The sequence below is a fragment of the Artemia sp. Qi Xiang Cuo genome, unplaced genomic scaffold (assembly GCF_049724085.1).
Source record: "Artemia sp. Qi Xiang Cuo unplaced genomic scaffold, ASM4972408v1 HiC_scaffold_3386, whole genome shotgun sequence".
Taxonomy (NCBI): domain Eukaryota; kingdom Metazoa; phylum Arthropoda; class Branchiopoda; order Anostraca; family Artemiidae; genus Artemia; species Artemia sp. Qi Xiang Cuo.
In genome coordinates, this window is record NW_028300811.1 from 311,732 (window position 1) to 334,980 (window position 23,249).

General features: G+C 33.8%; 1 protein-coding gene across 1 annotated transcript in view; it reads left to right on the top strand.

The window, feature by feature from the left end:
• Positions 1-23,249, top strand: part of LOC148938338 (uncharacterized) — a 307,727-nt gene that overhangs the window by 52,069 nt on the left and 232,409 nt on the right. Inside the window, exon 2 of the mRNA XM_089107858.1 lies at positions 21,872-22,149. Coding sequence (XP_088963984.1) covers positions 21,875-22,149 — 275 coding nt within the window. The 5' untranslated portion in view covers positions 21,872-21,874. The remainder of the gene's footprint in view (positions 1-21,871; positions 22,150-23,249) is intronic.

A 23,249-nucleotide genomic window follows, 5' to 3' on the forward strand; every position in this document is an offset into this window, starting at 1 on the left:
TCTTTTCTTAATGTCACTCTTAAACCAATTTTACAACTTGAAGTACCCACCCTTTTAACCCACAACTTTACTTTATGGCTTTTTAAATACCCCAACACCAAGTAATACATCTCAAAAGGCTTTATTATATTTTTTTGGAACAAGTTCTTTTCTAATGTCCCTCGTAAACCAATTTTACAACTTGAAGTACTTACCCTTTTCACCCACAACTTTACTTTACAGCTTTTTGAACACTCCAACAACAAGCAATACTTTTCAAAGTCTTTATTATATCTTTTCAGAACAAGTTCTTTACGTAATTTCCTTCCTAAACTAATTGTAAAAGTTGAAGTACTCATCTTTTTCACCCAATACTTTACTTTACGACTTTTTGCAAACCCCAACACCAAGCAATACTTTTCAAAAGGCTTTATGATATCTTTTAAGAACAAGTTCTTTGCGTAATGTCCCTCCTAAACCAATCTTACAACTGGAAGCACTCATCCTTTTCACACACAACTTTACTTTACAGCTTTTTGAATACCCCAACACCAAGCAATACTTTTCTAAAGGCTTTATTATATCTTTTCAGAACAAGTTCTTTACGTAATGTCCCTCTTAAACCAATTTTACAACTTGAAGTACTCATCTTTTTCTTCCACAATTTTACTTTACAGCTTTTTGAACACTCCAACACCAAGCAATACTTTTCAAAAGGCTTTATTATATCTTTTCAAAACAAATTCTTTACGTAGTGTCCGTCCTAAACTAATTTTAAAACTTGAAGTAATCATCCTTTTCACCCACAACTTTACTTTACAGCTTTTTGAACACTGCAACACCAAGCAATACTTTTCAAAAGGCTTTATTTTATCTTTTCAGAACAAGTTCTTTACGTAATGTCACTCCTAAACCAATTTTACAACTTGAAGTAATCATCCTTTTCACCCACATCTTTATTTTATGGCTTTTTTAATACCTCAACACCAAGCAATACTTTTCAAAGACTTTTTATACATTTTTAGAACAAGTTCCTTTCTTAATGTCCATCCTAAGCCTATCTTACAACTTGAAGTGCTCATCCTTTTCAAAAACAACTTTACCTTACAGCATTTTGAACACCCCAACACGAAGCAATACTTTTAAAAAGGCTTTATTATATCTTTTAAGATCAAGTTCTTTACGTAATGTCCCTCCTAAACCAATCGTACTCATCCTTTTCACACACAACTTTTCTTTATGGCTTTTTGAATACCCCAACACCAAGCAATACTTTTCAAAAGGCTTGATTATATTTTTTAGAACAAGTTCTTTACGTAATCTCCCTCCTAAACCCATTTTACAACTTGAAGTACTCCTCATTTTCACCCACAACTTTACTTCACAGCTTTTTGAACACTCCAACACCAAGCAATACTTTTCAAAAGTCTTTATTATATCTTTTCAGAACAAGTTCTTTACGTAATGTCCCTCCTAAACCAATTTTACAATTTGAAGTACTCATTCATTTCACAAACAACTCTACTTTATGGTTTTTTGAATGCCCCAACACCAAGCAATATTTTTCAAAAGGCTTTATTATATTTTCCAGAACAAGTTCTTTACGTAATTTCCTTCCTAAACTAATTGTAGAAGTTGAAGTACTCACTCTTTTCACCCACAACTTTACTTTACAGCTTTTTGCATACTCCAACACCAAGAAATACTTTTCAAAGGCTTTTTTGTGTTTTTCAGAACAAGTTCTTTGCTTCATGTCCCTCCTAAACCAATATTACAACTTGAAGTACTCATGCCTTTCACACACAACTTTACTTTACTGCTTTTTGAACACCCCAACACCAAGCAATACTTTCAAAAGGATTTATTATATTTTTTCAGAACAAGTTCTTTTCTTAAATTCCCTCTTCAACCCATTTTACAACTTGAAATACTCATCCTTTTCACCCACAACTTTACTTTACTACTTTTGCATACCCCACTACCAAGCAATACTTTTCAAAATCTTTATTTTATCTTTCGAGAACAAGTTCATTTCGTAATGTCCCTCCTACACCAATTTTACAACCTGAAGTACTCATCTTTTCACCCAAAACTTTACTTTACGCCTTTTTGCATACCCCAACACCAAGCAATACTTTTCAAAAGGCTTTATTATATTTTTCAGAACAAGTTCTTTTCTTAATGTCACTCTTAAACCAATTTTACAACTTGAAGTACCCACCCTTTTAACCCACAACTTTACTTTATGGCTTTTTAAATACCCCAACACCACGTAATACATCTCAAAAGGCTTTATTATATTTTTTGGAACAAGTTCTTTTCTTAATGTCCCTCCTAAACCAATTTTACAACTTGAAGTACTCATCCTTTTCACCCACAATTTTACTTTACAGCTTTTTGAACACTCCAACACCAAGCAATACTTTTCAAAGGCTTTATTATATCTTTTCAGAACAAGTTCTATACCTAATTTCCCTCCTAAACTAATTTTACAACTTGAAGTACTCATCTTTTTCACCCAATACTTTACTTTACGACTTTTTGCAAACCCCAACACCAAGCAATACTTTTCAAAAGGCTTTATGATATCTTTTAAGAACAAGTTCTTTGCGTAATGTCCCTCCTAAGCCAATCTTACAACTTGAAGCACTCATCCTTTTCACACACAACTTTACTTTACAGCTTTTTGAACACCCCAACACCAAGCAATACTTTTCAAAAGGCTTTATTATATCTTTTCAGAACAAGTTCTTTACGTAATGCCCCTCCTAAACCCATTTTACAACTTGAAGTACTCGTCCTTTTCTTCCACAAATTTACTTTACAGCTTTTTGAACACTCCAACACCAAGCAATACTTTTCAAAAGGCTTTATTATATCTTTTCAAAACAAATTCTTTACGTAGTGTCCGTCCTAAACTAATTTTAAAACTTGAAGTAATCATCTTTTTCACCCACAGATTTACTTTACGGCTTTTTGCACACTCCAGCACCAAGCAATACTTTTCAAAAGGCTTTAATATATCTTTTCAGACCAAGTTCTTTACTTAATGTCCCTCCTAAGCCCATTCTACAAGTTGAAGTACTCATCCTTTTCACCCACATCTTTACTTTATGGTTTTTTGAATACCTCAACACCAAGCAATACTTTTCAAAGACTTTTTATACATTTTTAGAACAAGTTCCTTTCTTATTGTCCATCCTAAGCCTATCTTACAACTTGAAGTGCTCATCCTTTTCACAAACAACTTTACCTTACATCATTTTGAACACCCCAACACGAAGCAATACTTTTATAAAGGCTTTATTATATCTTTTAAGATCAAGTTCTTTACGTAATGTCCCTCCTAAACCAATCGTACTCATCCTTTTCACACACAACTTTTCTTTATGGCTTTTTGAATACCCCAACACCAAGCAATACTTTTCAAAAGGCTTTATTATTTCTTTTCAGATCTGTACGTAATATCCCTCTTAAACCCATTTTACAACTTGAAGTACTCATCCTTTTCACAAAACTTTACTTTAAAGCTTTATGAATACCCAACACCAAGCAATCCTTTTCAAAAGGCTTTATTATATCTTTTCAGAACAAGTTCTTTATGTAATGTCCCTCCTAAACCAATTTTACAATTTGAAGTACTCATTCATTTCACAAACAACTCTACTTTATGGTTTTTTGAATGCCCCAACACCAAGCAATACTTATCAAAAGGCTTAATTATATTTTTCAGAACAAGCTCTTTTCTTAATGTCCCTCCTAAACCAATTTTAGAAGTTGAAGTACTCACCCTTTTCACCCGCAACTTTACTTTACAGCTTTTTGCATACCCCAACACCAAGCAATACTTTTCAAAGGCTCTTTTGTGTTTTTCAGAACAAGTGCTTTGCTTTATGTCCCTCCTAAACCAATATTACAACTTGAAGTTTCATGCCTTTCACACACAACTTTACTTTACTGCTTTTTGAACACCCCAACACCAAGCAATACTTTCAAAAGGATTTATTATATTTTTTCAGAACAAGTTCTTTTCTTAAATTCCCTCTTCAACCCATTTTACAACTTGAAATACTCATCCTTTTCACCCACAACTTTACTTTACGACTTTTGCATACCCCACTACCAAGCAATACTTTTCAAAATCTTTATTTTATCTTTTGAGAACAAGTTCTTTTCGTAATGTCCCTCCTACACCAATTTTACAACTTGAAGTACTCATCTTTTCACCCAAAACTTTACTTTACGCTTTTTTGCATACCCCAACACCAAGCAATACTTTTCAAAAGGCTTTATTATATTTTTCAGAACAAGTTCTTTTCTTAATGTCACTCTTAAACCAATTTTACAACTTGAAGTACCCACCCTTTTAACCCACAACTTTACTTTATGGCTTTTTAAATACCCCAACACCAAGTAATACATCTCAAAAGGCTGTATTATATTTTTTTGGAACAAGTTCTTTTCTTAATGTCCCTCCTAAGCTAATTTTACAACTTGAAGTACTCATCTTTTTCACCCACAACTTTACTTTACAGCTTTTTGAACACTCCAACACCAAGCAATACTTTTCAAAGGCTTTATTATATCCTTTCAGAACAAGTTCTATACCTAATTTCCCTCCTAAACCAATTTTACAACTTGAAGTACTCATCTTTTTCACCCAATACTTTACTTTACGACTTTTTGCAAACCCCAACACCAAGCAATACTTTTCAAAAGGCTTTATTATATCTTTTCAGAACAATTTCTTTGCGTAATGTCCCTCCTAAACCAATTTTACAACTTGAAGTACTCATCCTTTTCACACACAACTTTACCTTATGGCATTTTGAATACCCCAACACCAAGCAATACTTTTCAAAAGGCTTTATTGTATTTTTCAGAACAAGTTCTTTTCTTAATGTCCCACCTAAACCAATTTTACAAGTTGAAGTACTCATCCTTTTCACCCATAAATTTACTTTATGACTTTTTGCATACCCCAATACCAAGCAATACTTTTCAGAGACTTCATTACATTTTTCAGAACAAGTTCTTTTCTTAATTACCTCTCCCCCAATAGCTCTTGGGTTCTACCCACATAAAAACAGCAACAAGAATAAGGAATTCTATAAACACCACTACGCAGAATGGGGCTGGTTTTATCTTTACCGTTGTTGAAAAAGTTCTGTATAATATTTGAATTCTTAAAGGTGACATTAAGTTTATTTTTTTTAAGGATTCTTTTCAATTTGTCACTCAATTTTGGAATGTAGGGTAGAACAGTGAAAAGTTTCTTATCATTCACCAATGGGACGGTATCTGTTGGGGTTTGTGGTTTTAATTCATTCTTTTCTGCCCTTTTTTGTCTTTTGTCTATAATGGTCTTAAGCATTTTTATAGGGTAGCCATTGCAATATAAACGTCCTTAATATAGTTTAATTCTGAGTCTATGTGAGGCTCTGAGCATATTCTTATTACTCGGTCAACCAAAGAAATAACAACTCCTCCCATGCAGGGAGAGTGGTTTGAGGAAAAATGCAAATACCTATCGTCATGCGTAGGCTTTCTATAAATAGAAAATTCAATATCAGGAGACTTATTAAAAAGTAAAACATCTAGAAAAGGAAGTTTGTGGTTATGTTCTAGTTCTAAACTGAGCTGAAGGTTAGAGTCCAAAGTGTTTAGATGAGTTCAGACGGAGTTAAGTGACTCCGCTCCATGCTCCCACACGGAAATAACATCATCCACAAACCGACCCCAGAACCGGTGTTTCATAGGAAAATTTTTCAGAGCAGAGGTTTCAACGAATTCCATATAAAAAGTTGCCAAAAATGGTGAAAGACTTGTACCCATGGGTAGACCCCTGATTTGGGTGTAAAATTGATTATTAAATCGGAAATATGAGGAGGAACTATTGCAAAGACGGACGAGATGCATAAAAGTTTCTATATCCAGTGTTTTGTAGTCCATTTGATCAATATTATCTTCTAGTATCCTTTGAAGAGCTAGTTCTCATTTTTTTAATATTGCAAGACGTATGCATAGAAATGGCATCTAAACTGGCCAAAATTGTATCTGTTTTTATTTCAATGTCTTTTAATTCTTCCACAAGGTGAACTTAATTTCTTACGTATGAAGTTTGCGTTTGCATAAGGGGGCGAAAAACTGTTCACGACCATTTCCTCAATCTGGTAGTGGGAGAGCTATAAGAAGTCACAATTGGGTGTAGAGAAACTCCATCTTTGTGGATTTTTGGGAGCCCGTAAAATTTAGGAGCGGAACAACCTTTAGGATAAAATATTTTATCCATTTTTGGAGTAATAAGTCTTTCATTTTGTAAAATTCCTTGCTCCTTTCGTACTATACGGGTGATTTTATCGGTGGGGTCTAAATCTTTGGGTTTGTGAGTATGGGTGTCGGATCAAATATTTGCAACTTTTTTATTATATGAAGTTTTATCAAGGGTAACAATTTTATTTCATTTATCAGCCCTGGTGATAATGATGTTTGGGTCTTTTTGTAAAATTTTTGAGAATTTGTATTTCCTGATTTTTCGGCCTTGAGTAATATGGAATGAAATCAAGAATATTCTTAGCAACCTCTCCTCGAAGTATATCTGGATTTTCCAAAGCACCACGTGAACCAAATATACCCACCTCTACATTGGAGACTATCTCTCAGAAATTCACTTGTGTTTGAGTTAGGCAAAATTTAGGTCCCTTAGACAAAACATGGGTTTCATTCGGAGTAAGAACTTTAGAAGATAGGTTCTTAATGGCAGGACCAAGACAAAATCTAGGAAGAAAACATCTGGAATTCTGAAATTTTTCGTATTCTAATTTTTCAAACTTTTTTGATAAACGAGCCTTTGCCATACAAAAGTCGTGGCGGAAAGTATTCTGAGCTATTCTAGAAATCTGCTAAAAATCTGTCGGTGAAAGGTTTTGCAGTAGAAATTGTCGAGTTTTTGAAATTGTATTACTAAGAAAAACACGTCGTTTTTTTTGGTATTTTAAAATGTGAGTTAAAGACTGAAAACAACCCTATCACTGAATTGCCTTTTAAAGTGTGTACGTAGGTTTTGGCGGAAACGAAAAGAATTCAGAAGAAAACCTGTTTCTCATCACGCGTCTCGGTCTATTTCTTGACTACTTTCCTTGTAGGTGCCCATATAATGGAAAAGTACAAAAAAAAGCTTTTTTTCATTTTTTTCTTTTAAATAAATATTAAAATCAAGAAAATCATCTAGTGCAAAAGAAAAGGCCCGGATTATACTTTGAAGGACATTTGACTCCGACAGGCAGGCAGTGGTGCAATTTTGTCAAAACACTAGGAGGGGGAGGGGCAAAGTTGGAGCCAGTTTTCCTAAATCAAGTGAAAATGACAGTAAAAAATGAAAAATTAGTCATTTAAGTTCTTTAAAGCCAAATATATACTAAAGAAAACTGACCCGTTTCTGTGGATGCTTGAATTATGCAGGCTTATCTTAGTTTTGACAAGTATTTTGAAGAAACTAAATTTCAGCTGGGGGGGGGGGGGGTAGTAAGCTATCTAGTACTTTGAGTGGAGGTTGTATAAAGCGACCAAATCCTTTATATTCTGGACGTATAAAGCGAGCAAATATTTTATATTACAGTCCTATAAAGTGACCAAACCATCAGACAGGTTTCTTAGGGTCATTACCTCAAACTAGAGATATTTCCTTGGTATAATATGGTCAAAAGTGTAATAGATTTGACGCCTACAAGCCTGGAGCATAAATATGTATGCAGTTTCACGGATACATGCCTTACCAGGGGCAGCCGCCTATTACTACGACCAGTACATGTCTTAGCAGACAGGTTTCTGGGCCAACACCCATTTTATAGGGGCAATCAGAGAAGTATAGGGGATTACACAAGAATCTGAGTATAGTTTCACGGGTTTATTAATAGAACAGTTAATGTTTTTGAAAAGGGTAATTACTTCTAGGTTCAATAGCCAAATTAAACTTCGTCACACTACGTATTCAAAGGTTTAATACGCTTTTCTATAAAAAATACTGGTTTCAGTCATAGGGTAAGAAAATCATGTTTTTTTCGCATAAATAATGTTTTACTAAAGATACATCCAAGCCAAGCATGTTTCTGAGTCAAAATTTGCCAGACACTAATAACCACTAGCCTGAAGGTACCTTGCATCTTGTCCAGAATTAATAGCGTATGGTGTCAGATATCAAAAAATTGTACTGATGCGTGAAAATAAATATATTTGCGAAAAATATATTATCCTGGGATAGCTCTGCAATGAATGATCTTAATTGGTGATTTAATAATAGGGGGCGAAACAGAGCTAGATAACATTTTGAAATGGACTGCATGAAGGTGGTAAAAAGGGTTAAACTGCCTACTAGTTAAGGTAAGCCCGAAGGGGTTGCTAACTCCTAGGCAATTTATTATAGATTCGGAATAATGTCCTAGGCATCAATATCGGAAACGATTAACGATGAAAAATGACCTTGTGACTTGACCTAACTTAACTTCTCGGTTGTGTTCTGTATAATAGACATGTACCGTTTGAACAGTGTTGTCGATATAAAATGTGTTCTAACATTATAGTATACTAAAAAGTTGATACTAGTAGAGATGTAAGTGGCAAGAAAAGAAATTTAATAAAGAAAATCAGAAAAATCCTTGGAAATCCTTAGAAATCAAGTAGTAAGGTGATTATTGGTTTGAAGCATCAAGGATCGCAATCATCAGTGACCCTAACCACCAAAGACCTCAACCTCTAAAGGTCCCGTACCCTAAACCTCCAAGGGGCCCCCTTCCCTCAACTATTTGCGCACCTTCCGCCATTTTTTGTACTTTTTTTTGAAGTTTTTTTCAACTTTTTATTTTTAATTTTTTAACATGGTATTTTTTTTCAACATTTTTTTACGTGTCTTAGAATGAGATGAAACATACTTAAAACATAAAAAAATCACATTTAATATTTTCCAAATTCAAAATGAGAATGATATAGAAATGTTAGTCGGGACTCTTACTATTAGAAAAATATTGTTTGTAGTAGCACCTTTTTTTGGACAGATTTTTTTTTGAACTTCAAAATTAATCAACTTTTTTTATCGACATCATTTGTCGGATACGTCAGATAACAATGACAAAATCTATGTATTAGAATTAATAAATTATTTATCAACATCTTTTGTCGGTTACGTCGGTGAAAATTGGCAAAATCTAAGTATCAGATTAAATAATTTCTTCATCAGCATCTTTTGTTAGATATGTCGGGTAACATTATTAAAATCTAAGTATCAGAGTGAATAAGTTCTTTGGCTGTTTAGTTGGAATCTTTTTAAAGCATTAAAAACTTCAGCGTAACAAACGAGGGTTCAAGAAGGGGGAGCCTCCCTCATATACGGAATTATTTCTGTTAGTTTCAACTTTTAATATTGCTTCTAAATTTTGATTAAAGAAACCTGTCTTTTGTTTAATTTCTCATCGTTTTTCAAATCATACCGGGGAATCCAAAAAATACCAACGAAAAATTCTCCCCCGCAAATTCTTCCATCGTAGAAAGTTCTCCCCGAAAAATTTACGTATGTTTCCCAATAACAAAAAATGTATGTAAACATTGGCTAAATAGAATAGCTTACAGCTCTCTCCCCCCGTGTAAAATTTACCTTCGAAAAATTTCCTCCTCACCGAATTTTTTTTCCATTCAAAATCCCCCTTCTCTCAAAGAAAATTCCCCCCTCCGAAATTTGTTTCTATGGAGTATTTCCAAAAGGTAGATAGCCTACTCTCTGCAAATAGCATGGTTTCAGTTTAGTATACTACTATGCCATCGGGGATCGAATGTCATCGGGAAAAAGGGGGGCGAGAGAGGAGAGCTAGGTGCCCTCCAATCCTTTTGTTTGCTAAGAGAGGGTACTAGAGCTTTTAAATTCCGTCCGAATGATATTTCTCTAGATCTTCTAGGGCTATCGATTTGATAGGATTGCCCCTGGGGAACAAAACGAGTAAACATACATCCGTGATCTTTCTTCTGGCAAAAAATACAAAACCCCATATTTTTGTGGATGGGAGCTTGAAACCTCTACAATAGGATTCTCTGATATGCTGAATTTGGTGGTGTGATTTTCATTGATATTGCTTGGTTTTTTAGGGTTGTTTTACCCTCTTAAGAAAATTTAACAAATTTTTTCAGCCTCTTAGCATTTGTTGTTTAGCATTAAATTTAATGAATTATAGCCTATATATTTGAATCAGCATAAAAGTTAATTCTTTGATGTACTAATTGTTGTCAAAATTCCTTTTTTAATGTTTTGGTCACTATTGGGCCGAATCGCTCCTTACTTTCAGTTTGTTACCACGAACTGTTAGATTTTTTTCGGTTAGCAGTTGGTTAGAATAATGTCCTTCATATATCTCTTATTTTCCTCGTAAGATCACAAAGGGCTTAATTTAACTTTTCGAACATTTATTCAGTCGTTTACAGCATGTTTCAAGTTTTCCTTTCAAAGTGTGTTGCATATGGCAATCATAGTGGTTTAGATGTTTCAAAACTAAAGAGATATCCAATTTATCTGATTTTTGCTTGATGAATCTCGGATCGAAGGCAGTGTCCTAAAATTGTCTGTAGTTATGAGCTGTATTCCTGCAGCGCATTATTTTTTTTTTACGCGGACACCGTATTGAAGGATTGGTTGTAGAAGTTCAAGTGAGCTGATTATATTGGAAACAGAAATTTCTAGTGTCTTTTTAAGAGTAAAGTGATTGGAGGTGACCCATTCCCATTCGTAGGCCATTTTTGCTATCTTCCCCATCTGTACCATTCAAAGACATCAGATAAAAATGTTAAGACAGTCATTTCGTTCAAAATTATTGAAAACTTTAATAAATATTTTTCGGAGATAACAAGATCCCCAAAGCCCCTGGGGCAAGTACTGTAAATATTCCAAATTGCCCGTGGTTTAAAAATCATTGGTATTATAATGAGGAAGGGGGATTGTTTGATGTTGGGCATTATTATTATTAGGAAGGGTGGACCCACTATCAGTGGGTTGAGGCTCAGGCCTTCAAGGCCCATTGCCTCTACACCCAAAAAAACTATGCTCTATCTATGGTTGGGGGGATCAATGATGTGTCTTGCCTCCCCACGCTTACCATATACCATGCCAGCTGTCGGACTTCTCCTTCCCTTACTATGTTCCCAAGCTTAACAATAATGTTATGAAGTATCTCAAGCCGGTGTCTAATCCTAACTGAACATTCTTCTATCAGAAGCCTTCTTGTTGCCACAGTGACAATCTCGTATTTTTGGCATAATGGGGATTCATCCCTTCCTATTCGATGAAGATGTTTTCCTAAATTTCTAATTCCTGTTATGACTTCTGTAGCCATTTTCGTCTCTGACCTTTTCAGTCGTAGAAAATCTTTAGTCAAGGCGGAGTTGAATTTCGGGAGTAATTCCTTCGTTTCCTTACATCCAACCTTCCTATGCCATATTTGTCTAAACGTGGATGTTCCTATTTCTGGAAACTAAAACCCAGCTTTATTAAGAAAAATCAAATAATATTAATAAAATTATATATATTTTAAACGTGGATGTTTTTATTTCTGAAAACTAAAACCTAACTTTATTAATAAATACAATATTGTTAATAAAATTAAATGTATTTCAAACGGGGATGTTCGTATTTCTGAAAACTAAAACACAACTTTATTAAAAAAATTAAATATTATTAATAGAATCAGATGTATTTTAAACGTGGATGTTCTTATTTCTGAAAACTAAAATCCGACTTTATTAGAAAATCGAATATTATTAATAAGACCATATGTATTTTAAACGTGGACGTTCTTATTTCTGGAAACGAAAACCCAACTTTATTAAAAAAAAACAAATCTTATTATTAAAATCAGGTGTATTTTAAACGTGGATATTTTTATTTCTGAGAACTAAAACCTAACTTATTTGAAAATCAAATATTATTAATAAAATCAGATATATTTAAAACGTGGATGTCCCTATTTTTGAAAACTAAAACCCAACTTTATTAAGAAAAATAAAATATTATTAATAGAATCTCGATGTATTTTATATCAGATCTATTTTAATAGAAGCAGATGTATTTTAATCGTGGATTTTCTTGTTTCTGAGAACTAAAACCCAACTTCATTGAAAAATCAAATATTATTAATAAACTCAGATGTATTTTTAATGTGAATGTCCTTATTTCTGAAAACTATAACCCAATTTATTATTTATGAGATGTATTTTTAACGTGGAAGTTCCTTTTTCCGAAAACTAAAACCGAAACTTTGTTAAAAAATCAAATATTATTAATAAAATCATATGTATTTTAAACGTGGATGTTCTTATTTCTGAAAACTAAAACCCTACTTTATTAGAAAATCAAATATTATTAATAGAATCAGATATATTTTAAACATGGATGTTCTTATTTCTGAAAACTAAAAAACTACTTTATTAGAAAATCAAATATTATTAATAGAATCAGATGTATTTTTGACGTGGATGTTCTTATTTTCTAAAACTGAAACACAACTTTATCAAAAACAAATTATTATTAAAATCAGATGTATTTTAAATGTGGATGCTCTTATTTCTGAGAACTAAAACCCAACTTCTTTGAAAAATCAAATATTATTAATAAAATCAGATATATTTTAAACATGGATGTTCTTATTTCTGAAAACTAAAACCCTGCTTCATTAGAAAAAATCAAATAATATTAATAAAATCATATGTATTTTAAACGTGGATGTTTTTATTTCTGAAAACTAAAACCCAACTTTATTAATAAGTCAAATACTACTAAGAAAATCACATGTATTTCAAACGCGGATATTCGTATTTTTGAAAACTAAAACCCAACTTTATTTGAACAAAAAATCAAAATATTATTAATAAAATCAGATGTATTTTAAACGTAGCTGTTCTTATTTCTGAGAAGTAAAACCCAACTTCTGTGAAAAATCAAATATTATTAATAAAATCAGATGTATTTTTAATGTGAATGTCCTTATTTCTGAAAATTATAACCCAAATTTTTTTATGAGATGTATTTTTAGCATAGATGTTTCTATTTCCGAAAACTAAAACCAAAACGTTATTAAAAAAACAATTAAATATTAATAATAAAATCGGATGTATTTTAAACGTGGTTGTTCTTATGTCTGAAAATTAAAACCCAACTTTATTAAAACATTAAATATTGTTAATAAAATCAGATGTATTTACAATGTTGATGTTCTCATTTCTGAAAACTAAAACCACACTTTATTAAAAATCAAATATTATTAATAAAATCAGATATATTTTTAACATGGATGTTCTTGTTTCCGAAAACTATAACCCAACTTTATTAAAAAATTACATATTATTATTATTAAAATCAGATATATTTTAAACGTGGATGTTCTTATTTCCGAAAGCTAAAACCCAACTCTATTAAAAAACCAAATATTATTAATAAAATCAGATTTATCTTAAACTTGGATGTTCCAATTTCTTAAAACTATAACCCAACTTTATTAAAAAAAAATCAAATATTATTAATAGAATCAGATTTATTTAGACGTGGATGTTCTTATTTCTGAAAACTAAAACCCAACTTTATTAGAAAATCAAATATTATTATTAAAATTTTAAAGTATTTTAAACGTGGATGTTCCTGTTTTTCAAAAGTAAAATTCTCTCTGCCTGTGTGTCAGGGCAGGTGTTTGCTTGTCTGTGGATATTTTTTAGAAAAAAAATCAGCTCATCTCTCTCAGACTCTGGTAAAAGTTTTGTTAAAGTATCTCATTTTCTGATATATCCCCTATGAGCCAGCTAGTAGCATCTTTATCCCTGACAATTCCTTTTCTTACATGTCTGACTTTTTTAATAGGTATTCTAAGCGTTTGACGTCCGAGCATACCCTAAAAATAAAGATCATGTAACAAAGTAATGTATAATATATTTTTAATGAAATAGGGATATGTAGAATATTAATATAAAAAGTATGTTTCAAACATTATTATGCATTATTAATACCATTGAATAATTTTGGAAATTCTGAATCCGTTCCATAAAATAATTTATCAAGTTTTTTCTTGATACTATAGCTATTCTCTTCTCTTAGTTCATCACCAGTAGATTAATCATTCATTCATTTTGAGTTATACACAATTTTTACTGGGTTGTCACCTACAGGTTCAACCTGCATTTCATCTTTGGTTACTATTGGGTTCATTTATTAAATGATCAATAGTAGTAGTAACGTTCACTTGTGCTTCATTTTCCATCAGCTCATCTTTATATTCATTGATGATATTGTCTGCCAATGCCCTTTTTATTTTGCTAGTGATTGCACTGTCTATTCTCATATTGTGTTTACACAGGTAACAGTTCTGGAACGTAGACATGATATGGTTTATGATATTAGTACAGCAGTTGGCTTTTCTTTTCCCCTTTGCATTCATTTGAATACTAATACCAGAACGGGGGGTTCTGGTATTAACTGATGATATTGTGTGCCAATGCCCTTTTTATTTTGCTAGCGATTTCACTGTCTATTCTCACATTGTGTTTACACAGGTAACAGTTCTGGCACGTAGACATGATATGATTTATTACATTAGTACAGCAGTTGGCTTTTCTTTTCCCCTTTGCATTCATTTGAATACTAATACCAGAACGGGGGGAATAATGTGCATCAGCAGATAATATGTTACTAGAACCATGAGCAAGAAGATGCCCGTCTTCATCAACTATTATTTTTATGTTTGCATTCTCTTTGAGCACTATCATCTCTGGTAATGATACTGTTGCATATCCACCATTTGTACAATGGAAATTCTTGGGTACTCCAAAGAAACCTAAACTCTCACTGCTATGACAACGCACACATATATTTCCAATAGTGCACCACTTATACTTGTTTCAAAATTCAAATATTTCTCCTCGTCAGCATTCAAGACAGCAAAGACTTTATCCTGGGTAAACACCTTCCTCAAATCTTTCATTTTCACTTTTTAAACAAAAATCTGATGCAGATGTCAATCCTTCCAATATAGAAAAATTACTGATTTGTTACATGCAATAAAGTAGGTAGTGTCGATAACCAGGCAAAGAGTATCACTGGGAAAGCCGCTTCGTGTTTATGAGCAAGCATAGAAAACGATTAGTACTGCCACAAGTATATTTCATGTTGTTTTAAGATACGTAAAAAAAGTTCAAAAAAGCCATTAAAAAAAAAAATAATAAAAAAAGTTAAAACAAACTTCAAGAAAAATATTTTAAAAATGGGGGGATGGGGGCCCCCAAAATGTTGGAGGGAGGGGTCTCTTAGAAGTTTGAGATAGGGTGCCCTCGGAGGTTGAGGTCTTTGGTGGTTAGAATAATTGTTAGTTGCAGTCTTTGATGCTTCAAACTTATAATCATTTCACTAGTTAATTTCTAAGGATTTCTACGGATTGTTCTGAATTTCTTTATTAAAATTCCTTTCTTGGCATTTATATCACTCTTAGTATCAACTTTTTAGTATAGTATAATTTTAGAGCATATTTTATATTGACAACACTGTTTAAATGGTACTTGTGTATTATACATAACACATCCGAGAAGTAAAACTAGGTCAAGTCACAAGGTCATCTTGTCATCGTTAATCGTTTCCGTTGATTGATGCCAACGATGTTATTTCAAATTTATAATAAATTACCTATGAGTTATAGACCCCTTTGGGCTTACCGTAACTGGTAAGCAGTTTAACCCTTTTTTACCACCTTCGTACAACCCAATTAAAAATGTTATAGAGCTCTGTTTCACCCCTATTACTCAATCACCAATTAAGTTCATTCATTGCAGAGTTATGCAAATGGTATACATTTTTTCGCAAATTGATTGAGCTTTGGCGCAAATGTTATAACTTTCAACTTAAAACTATTCTGACTGTAGCATTCCATTCCTCATTCTTTAATTACCAGTGACGTATTCCTAAGCAAACCAGTCTTGACTAAAGGCAATGGTCCAGAAAATGGGTTTTGGCAAGAGTTGCTCATCTTTATTTATACAGAAAAAAACATGATTATATGGACTCCGGGCCAAAACTAATATTTTTACAAAGAGACTACATTTGAATACGCAATATGAAGATATCTAGTTTTGGCTATTGAACCTAAAAAAATGTCTGATTGCTTTTTCACATTATAGAACCATAAAGTAACATGCTTGGGCACTTCTATAGGTCCATAATATAAAAGTGTTTGGTCGTTTTATACGACCTGTCTTAAAACCTTATACATGCTTACTACTAAGGTGTTTGACAACTCAGGCACTTCTCAAATATTAACCTAAAAGTGAAAATTTGGTCGACGCTTCCTTTACCTTTTCTAAAAGTTTTCTCCTCTTAACACTTTTTCTACGGTATCTCTCAGTCTAAAAAGTATCTTATTACTAAGTTATTTGCTAACTAGAGAGACCAGACTAATGCCTCGATAATTACCACACTCACTTTTATCACCTTTCCTATAAAGTGGTTTAATTAAGGTTTTCCTAAAATTCTTTGGTACTTCCCTTTTTTCAAAATCATATTCATAATCTTCGGTAACTTGTTTCTATCCTCAGAGCCACCATATTTAAGAAAATCATTTACTACCCTATCAGTACCTGGAGCTTTATTCCTTTTTAATCCTTTTGGTATTGCAGTTAATTCATCCTCGCAAAACAAATCTTCCCTCACATCCAAGATATAACAAACTTTTTCATTTTCCTCTATATCTTTACTTGCTCACTCTATCTCAGTTTAGCAAATTCTCAAAATGTTCTGCCTATCTCTCTTTAATTCTTTCCTTATCGCTAATTGTGGCCCCATTTCTATCTTTAAGTGGGCAAAATCTGGATTTACTACTCCCTCTTAATTTATTGACATCCCAATACAATATTTTACTATTATGCCGTCTAGATGCATCTTCCAGATCAATTGCAATTTTATCCATGGTCTCCACTTCACACCTCCTTAGTTCTTATGTTAATGCTTTCTCCACTCCCTTTACATTCCTTTTGTTTTTATATGATCTGTCACTCAGATAATTCTTGTACAAGTCCTTTCTCCTTTCTATTACACATAAATCTGTTTCACTAATATTCTTAGCTGTAGTCCTAGCTTTCTTCTTTACGACACCTTCAGGAACTTCACAAATCATTTTTCTAAAATTATTCCAACCATCTCCCACATTATAAAATTTTAAACTCTGAAGTTTAGTATTCAACTGTTCCTGGAAAGTTTCTCTCAAATTATCATCCTCGAGTCTACCAACATCAAAACTTCCCAAGAGGTAGTTACCCATCCAAAATTTGAGTTTTAAGTTAACCCTTGACACAACCAGATGGTGATCTTTACTTTTAACATCAATAACAGAACTCCTATATACCCTAGTATCCTGTATTGATCCTGCCAGTCTTCGGTTTACTATAGTATAATAAATAAGATTTGTTGTCTTACCATTACACTAATACCATGTTAATTTATAAGCAATTTTATGACCAAACACCGTGTTGGTTATAACTAGATTGTTATACCTACAAAATTGCAAAAGTCTGTATCCATTACTGTTTTCTTTTCCTACACCAAACTTACATAGGCTAGGATAACATTTATCCCTATTTCTAACGACCTGGGCCGCTTTCTATAAAAACCTTATATGCCCCCAGGGTATAACCTACAACCCTTGCTCTGAGGGCTGTGAGGTAGGTTTTTCATCCTCAAAGACCTAATTTATAGAACTTTTCACTACATTGAATAAAATGACTATCTCAAAATTTTTATTGGATGTCTTTGAGGAAATGGCGGGGGAGCGAGGGTGGTTACTTCCCCTACAATCACTTTCGACTATTAAAAAGGACACTAGACCTTTCAATTTCCAATCGAATGAGCCCTTTTCGCAGTTTCTACGACAACACTTTCTATGAGAAAAACCTTATACGCCTCCAAGACATAACTTCCAACCCTTGCCCTGAAGGCTTTGGGGGAGTATCATCTTCAAAAATATAATTTTCGGACTTTTTAAATACTTCGAACAAAATGACTATCTCAAAATTTTGATTGAATTTATTTTGGCAAATGGTGGGTGTGAGAGGGGTGTTACTTATCCTCCAATCAGTTTCGACTATTAAAAAGGGCACTTGATCCTCTAAATTCCAATCAAACGATTCCTTTTTAAAGTTTCTACAACATCGCTGTCTATAAGAAACTTATATGCCCCCAGGGCATAACTTACAAGCCTTGCTCTGAGGGCTCTGAGGAGGTTATCAACCTCAAAGATATAATTTCTAAGACTTTTTACTACGTTGAACAAAATGGGTATATAAAAATTTTGATCGGATGTTTATGGACATAAGATTTGCATGAGATGGGGGTTAGTTGCCCTCCAATTGCTTTCGACTATTAAAAAGGGCACTAGCCCTTTGAATTTCCAATTGAATGAGCCCTTTTTCAATTTTACACGACAAAGCTTTCAATAAGAACCTTAGATATCCCCGGGGCATAATTTACAACCCTTACCCTGAGGGATTGTCTTCTAATCACTTTTGACCATTGAAAAGGGCACTAGCTCTTTGAATTTCCAATTGAATGAGCCCTTTTTCAATTTTCTACGACAAAGCTTTCAATAAGAACCTTATATATCCCCGGGGCATAATTTACAACCCTTACCCTGAGGGATGTGGGGGGAGTGTCATCCTCAAAGATATTTCCGGACCTTTCAACTACTTTGATCAAAATGACCATCTCAAAATTTTGATTGGATGAGTCTGGATAAATAGTGGACGTGGAAGGGGTTCTAGTTGTCTTCTAATCACTTTTGACCATTGAAAAAGGGCACTAGCCATTTCAATTTCCAATCAAATGAGCCCTTTTTGAAGTTTTTATGACAACATTTTCTATAAAAACCTTATATACCCCCAGTTTCTACGACAACCCTTGCCCTGAGGGCTGAAATCAACTACAGTGAACAAAATGGCTATCTCAAAATTTTGATTGGATATGTTTGGGGAAATGGTGGGAATGGAAGGGGTGTTAGTTGCCTTTTAAGCACTTACAACCATTGAAAAGGGCACTAGCTATTTCAATTTCCAATTGAATGAGCCCTTTTCGATGGTGGGCCTGAGAGGGGGGTTAATTACCTTCCCATTACTTTCAACTATTAAAAAGGGCACTAGCTCTTGGAATTTTCAATTGAATGAGCCCTTTTTCATTTTTCTACAACAAAGCTTTCAATAAGAACCTTATATATACCTAGGGCATAACTTACAACCCTTACCCCGAGAGATGTTGGTGGGGTGTCATCCTCAAAGATATTTCCGGACCTTGCAACTACTTTGATCAAAATGACCATCTCTAAGTTTTGACTAGATGTGTCTGGATAAATGGTGGGCGTGGAGGGGGTGCTAATTATCTTCCAGTCACTGTAGACCATTGAAAAGGGCACTAGCCATTTCAATTTCCAATCAAATGAACCCTTTTTGAAGTTTTACGACAACTTATTCTATAAAAACCTTATATATCCCCAATTTCTACGACAACCCTTGCCCTGAGGGCTGAAATCAACTACGCTGTACAAAATTGCTATCTCAAAACTTTGATTGGATATGTTTGGGGAAATGGTGGGAATGGAAGGGGTGTTAGTTGCCTTTTAATGACTTACAACCATTAAAAAGGGCACTAGCCATTTCAATTTCCAATCGAATGAGCCCTTTTTGATGCTGCACCTGAGAGGGGAGTTAATTACTTTCCATTTACTTTCAACTATTAAAAAGGGCATTAGCCCTTTGAATTTCCAATCGAATGAGTACTTTTTCGAGTTTTCACCACAACTCTTTCTATAAAAACCTCATATCCCCCACAGGTATAACTAACAAACCTTGCCACGAAGACTGTGGGAGGAGTTTCTAGCTGAAAGATATAATTTCCGAACCTTTCAACTGCGTTGAAAAAATGGCTATCGCAAATATTTTGACAGGATGTGTTTGGGGAAATGGTTGGCGTGGAAGGGGTTTTAGCTACCCTCCAATCACTTTTGACTATTATAAAGGTGCTAGCAAGTTCAATTTCCAATCAAATGATCCCTTTTTGAATTTCTTGCGACAACGTTTTCTATAAGAAACCTTATATGCCCCAAGGGCATAACTTACAACCCTTGTCCTGAGGGCTTTGAGGGGGTTGTCATTCTCAAAGACCTAATTTCCAAAACTTTCCACTACGTTGAACAAAATGGCTATCTCAAAATTTTTATTTCATGTGTTTGGGGAAGAGGTGGGCGTGAAAGGGGGGCTAGCTGCCCTCCAATCACTTTCGAATACTAAAAAGGGCACTATTCCTTTAAATTTCCAATGGAGTAAACCCTTTTTGAAGTTTCTTCGAAGGTGTTTTCTATAAGAACTTTATATGCCCCAAGGGCATAACTTACAACTCTTGCCATGTTTCATGTGGGGGGGGGGGGGTAATCATCCTCAAAGGCCTAATTTCCAGAACTTTCAACTACTTTGAACAAAATGACTATCTCAAAATTTTGATTGGATGTGTTTGGATAAATGGTGGGCGTGGAAGGGGTGTTAGTTGCCTTCCAATCACTTTCAACTATTAGAAGGGGCGCTAGCCCTCTGAATTTCCAAAAAATGATCCGTTTTTGAAGTTTCCACGACAACTCCTTCGCTACGAAGTGTCTTGGTATGGAAAAAAAATCAATACGAAGTCCAACAAAAATGTTTGGGGGAATGCTGGACGTGAGAGAGGGGTTAGTCGCCTTACAAATACTTTCAACTATTAAAAGCACACTACTAATTTGAATTTCCAATCAAGTGAGCCCTTTTTCCAGTTACTACCACAACACTTTCTATAAGAACCTTATATGCCCCCAGGGCATAACTTACAACCCTTGCCCTGAAAACTGTGGGGGGAGTGTCCAGCTCAAAGATATAATTTACGGACCTATCAACTGCCTTGAAAAAATTGCTATCTCAATATTTTTACTGGGTGTGCTAGGGGAAATGGTGGGTATGGAAGGGGTGTTAGTTTCCCTCAAATCAGTTTCGACTATTAAAAAGGGCACTACCAATTTTAATTACCAATCGAATGAGCCCTTATTGAAATTTTTACGACAAAGCTTTCTATACAAACCTTATATTCCCCCTGGGCATAACTTACAACCCTTGCCCTGAGGGCTTTGGATGGGGGGGTGTCATTCTCAAAGACCTACTTTACAAAACTTTCAACTACGTGAACAAAATGGCTATATCAAAATTTTGATTGGATATGTCTGGGGAAAAGGTTGGCATGAGAGGGATTTAGTTGCCCTCCAATCACTTTCGAATATTAAATAGGGCACTAGCCCTTTGAATTTTCAATCGAATGAGCTTTTTTGAAGTTTTTACGACAACGTTTTCTATAAAAATCTTATATGCCCCCGGGGAATAACTTACAAACATTGCCCTGAGGGCTATGAGGGAGTTTACTCCTAAAACATAATTTTTATCTGGAAATCAACTAAGCTGACTATTCAAAATTGCACTAGTCATTCAAATTTCCAATCGAATGAGCCCTTTTCGAAGTTTCTACAACAACTCCTTCGATACAAAGTACCTGGTATGAAAAAAAAATAATTGCGTCAACACTGTTATTTACTTAGGCAGCGCGATTGCGCTGCTTATGATAGCCTTTTTTCAGAATTTCAAATCTTTAAAACGCTTCAGGTCTTCTATTAATTTTCGTACAAACATTTTTGGTATATCGCTGTAGGGACGAGGGTATTCGTTAATTGACTTTTTGCAATGAGATAGTTAGCCGACGGTGAGATTCAAAAAACGATTTTAAAGTTTCGAATGACCGAAACATAAATTGCTAGACAATGAAGTTTAATTGTAGACAATGAAGAAGTCAAGACTATACATTGGCAATCTGTTAGACAGTGTCTCTCGTAAAGATCTGGAAAATGAATTCAGAAAATATGGTGCTTTGAAGAATGTATGGATTGCCCAGAACCAACGCGGTTTTGCCTTTGTTGAATATGAAGATGAAGATGATGCCAACGATGCTGTCTCAAACATGAATGGGAAAGAATATTTTGGATCAAGGATCAAGGTTGAGGTAGCTCGTCCAAGACAAAGTGGAAGAGGAAGCCGTGGTGGTGGTTGTGGCTTCGGGTATGTACATTTCAGTTATATTTTGAATGGTTGTTATTATTCTAATGTAATATTTACCCTCTGTTTTGTGAAAGTTAATTCCATGTTTTAGCCCTTATATCAAATAGTTGCTAATCAATGATTTCTTTTTTGAAACTAAATAAATAGATACTTTACTTTTATTTGTTCTTTTTTATTATATACTCACTTTTCATATGGAGTTTGTTTTTTATTTAATTTCACAGATTTTACAAATTCAACACAGCATCTAAAATTTAATTTCTTCAAAATGACAAAATCATCTTGTCCAGGAGGGGTTTTGCAAGGGTCAGCTTAAGAAGGGGATTTGATAGCTTAAAAATTACCCTATTTTTTCCCTTATAAAATTCTTTAGTTTATACGGACAAACTATTGAAAACTGATTGGGTGGTCTCACCATATATTATCTTGGTTGGTTGACATAACCTAGTTATCGACAAAAAATAAAAAACTATTTCTCAAATCATAAAAAGCATTCTATATCTCCCGTATTGGAAAAAGATACAGATATTCACAATTAATGAATCTTTCATTGTTAACAATCTTCGAATGACGAAGAATATTTTGAATCAAGGAGTAAAGTTGAAGCGTCTTATCCAAGAAGTGGTGAAAGAATAGGTGGAGTTGGTGGACTTGGCTTTGGGTATATACAACTCGGTTGTGTTCTGGATTGTTGTTATTTTTCTGATGAAATATTAAAAAAAAATTTCTTGAAAGTCAAGTCTATATTTATGCCCTAATATCAAATAGTTGTTCATAAATGATTTCTTTACGTGAAAAAAAAAAAACAAACAAACAAAGAAAACAAATGACTGTGGATTGTCACTTTAATTGACATATACTGATATTTATTCCTTAAAGTTTTGATTTTTTTTTGAATTAAGAAAAGTGAAAACATTTCAAACATTTTTTTTCAGTAAAGTGCAAATTGTGTTCTGGTCTTGAGAAGACACAGGGGTTATCAGCCCTACTCCTTTTAATTTTTGCTCTTTTGAGTTTGGCTTTGGGTATTTATTGTAATTTCTGTTCGTTTTGAGTTTCATTTACTTGTTGTTAGTTATTTGTGGTATTTTTTCGCTTAG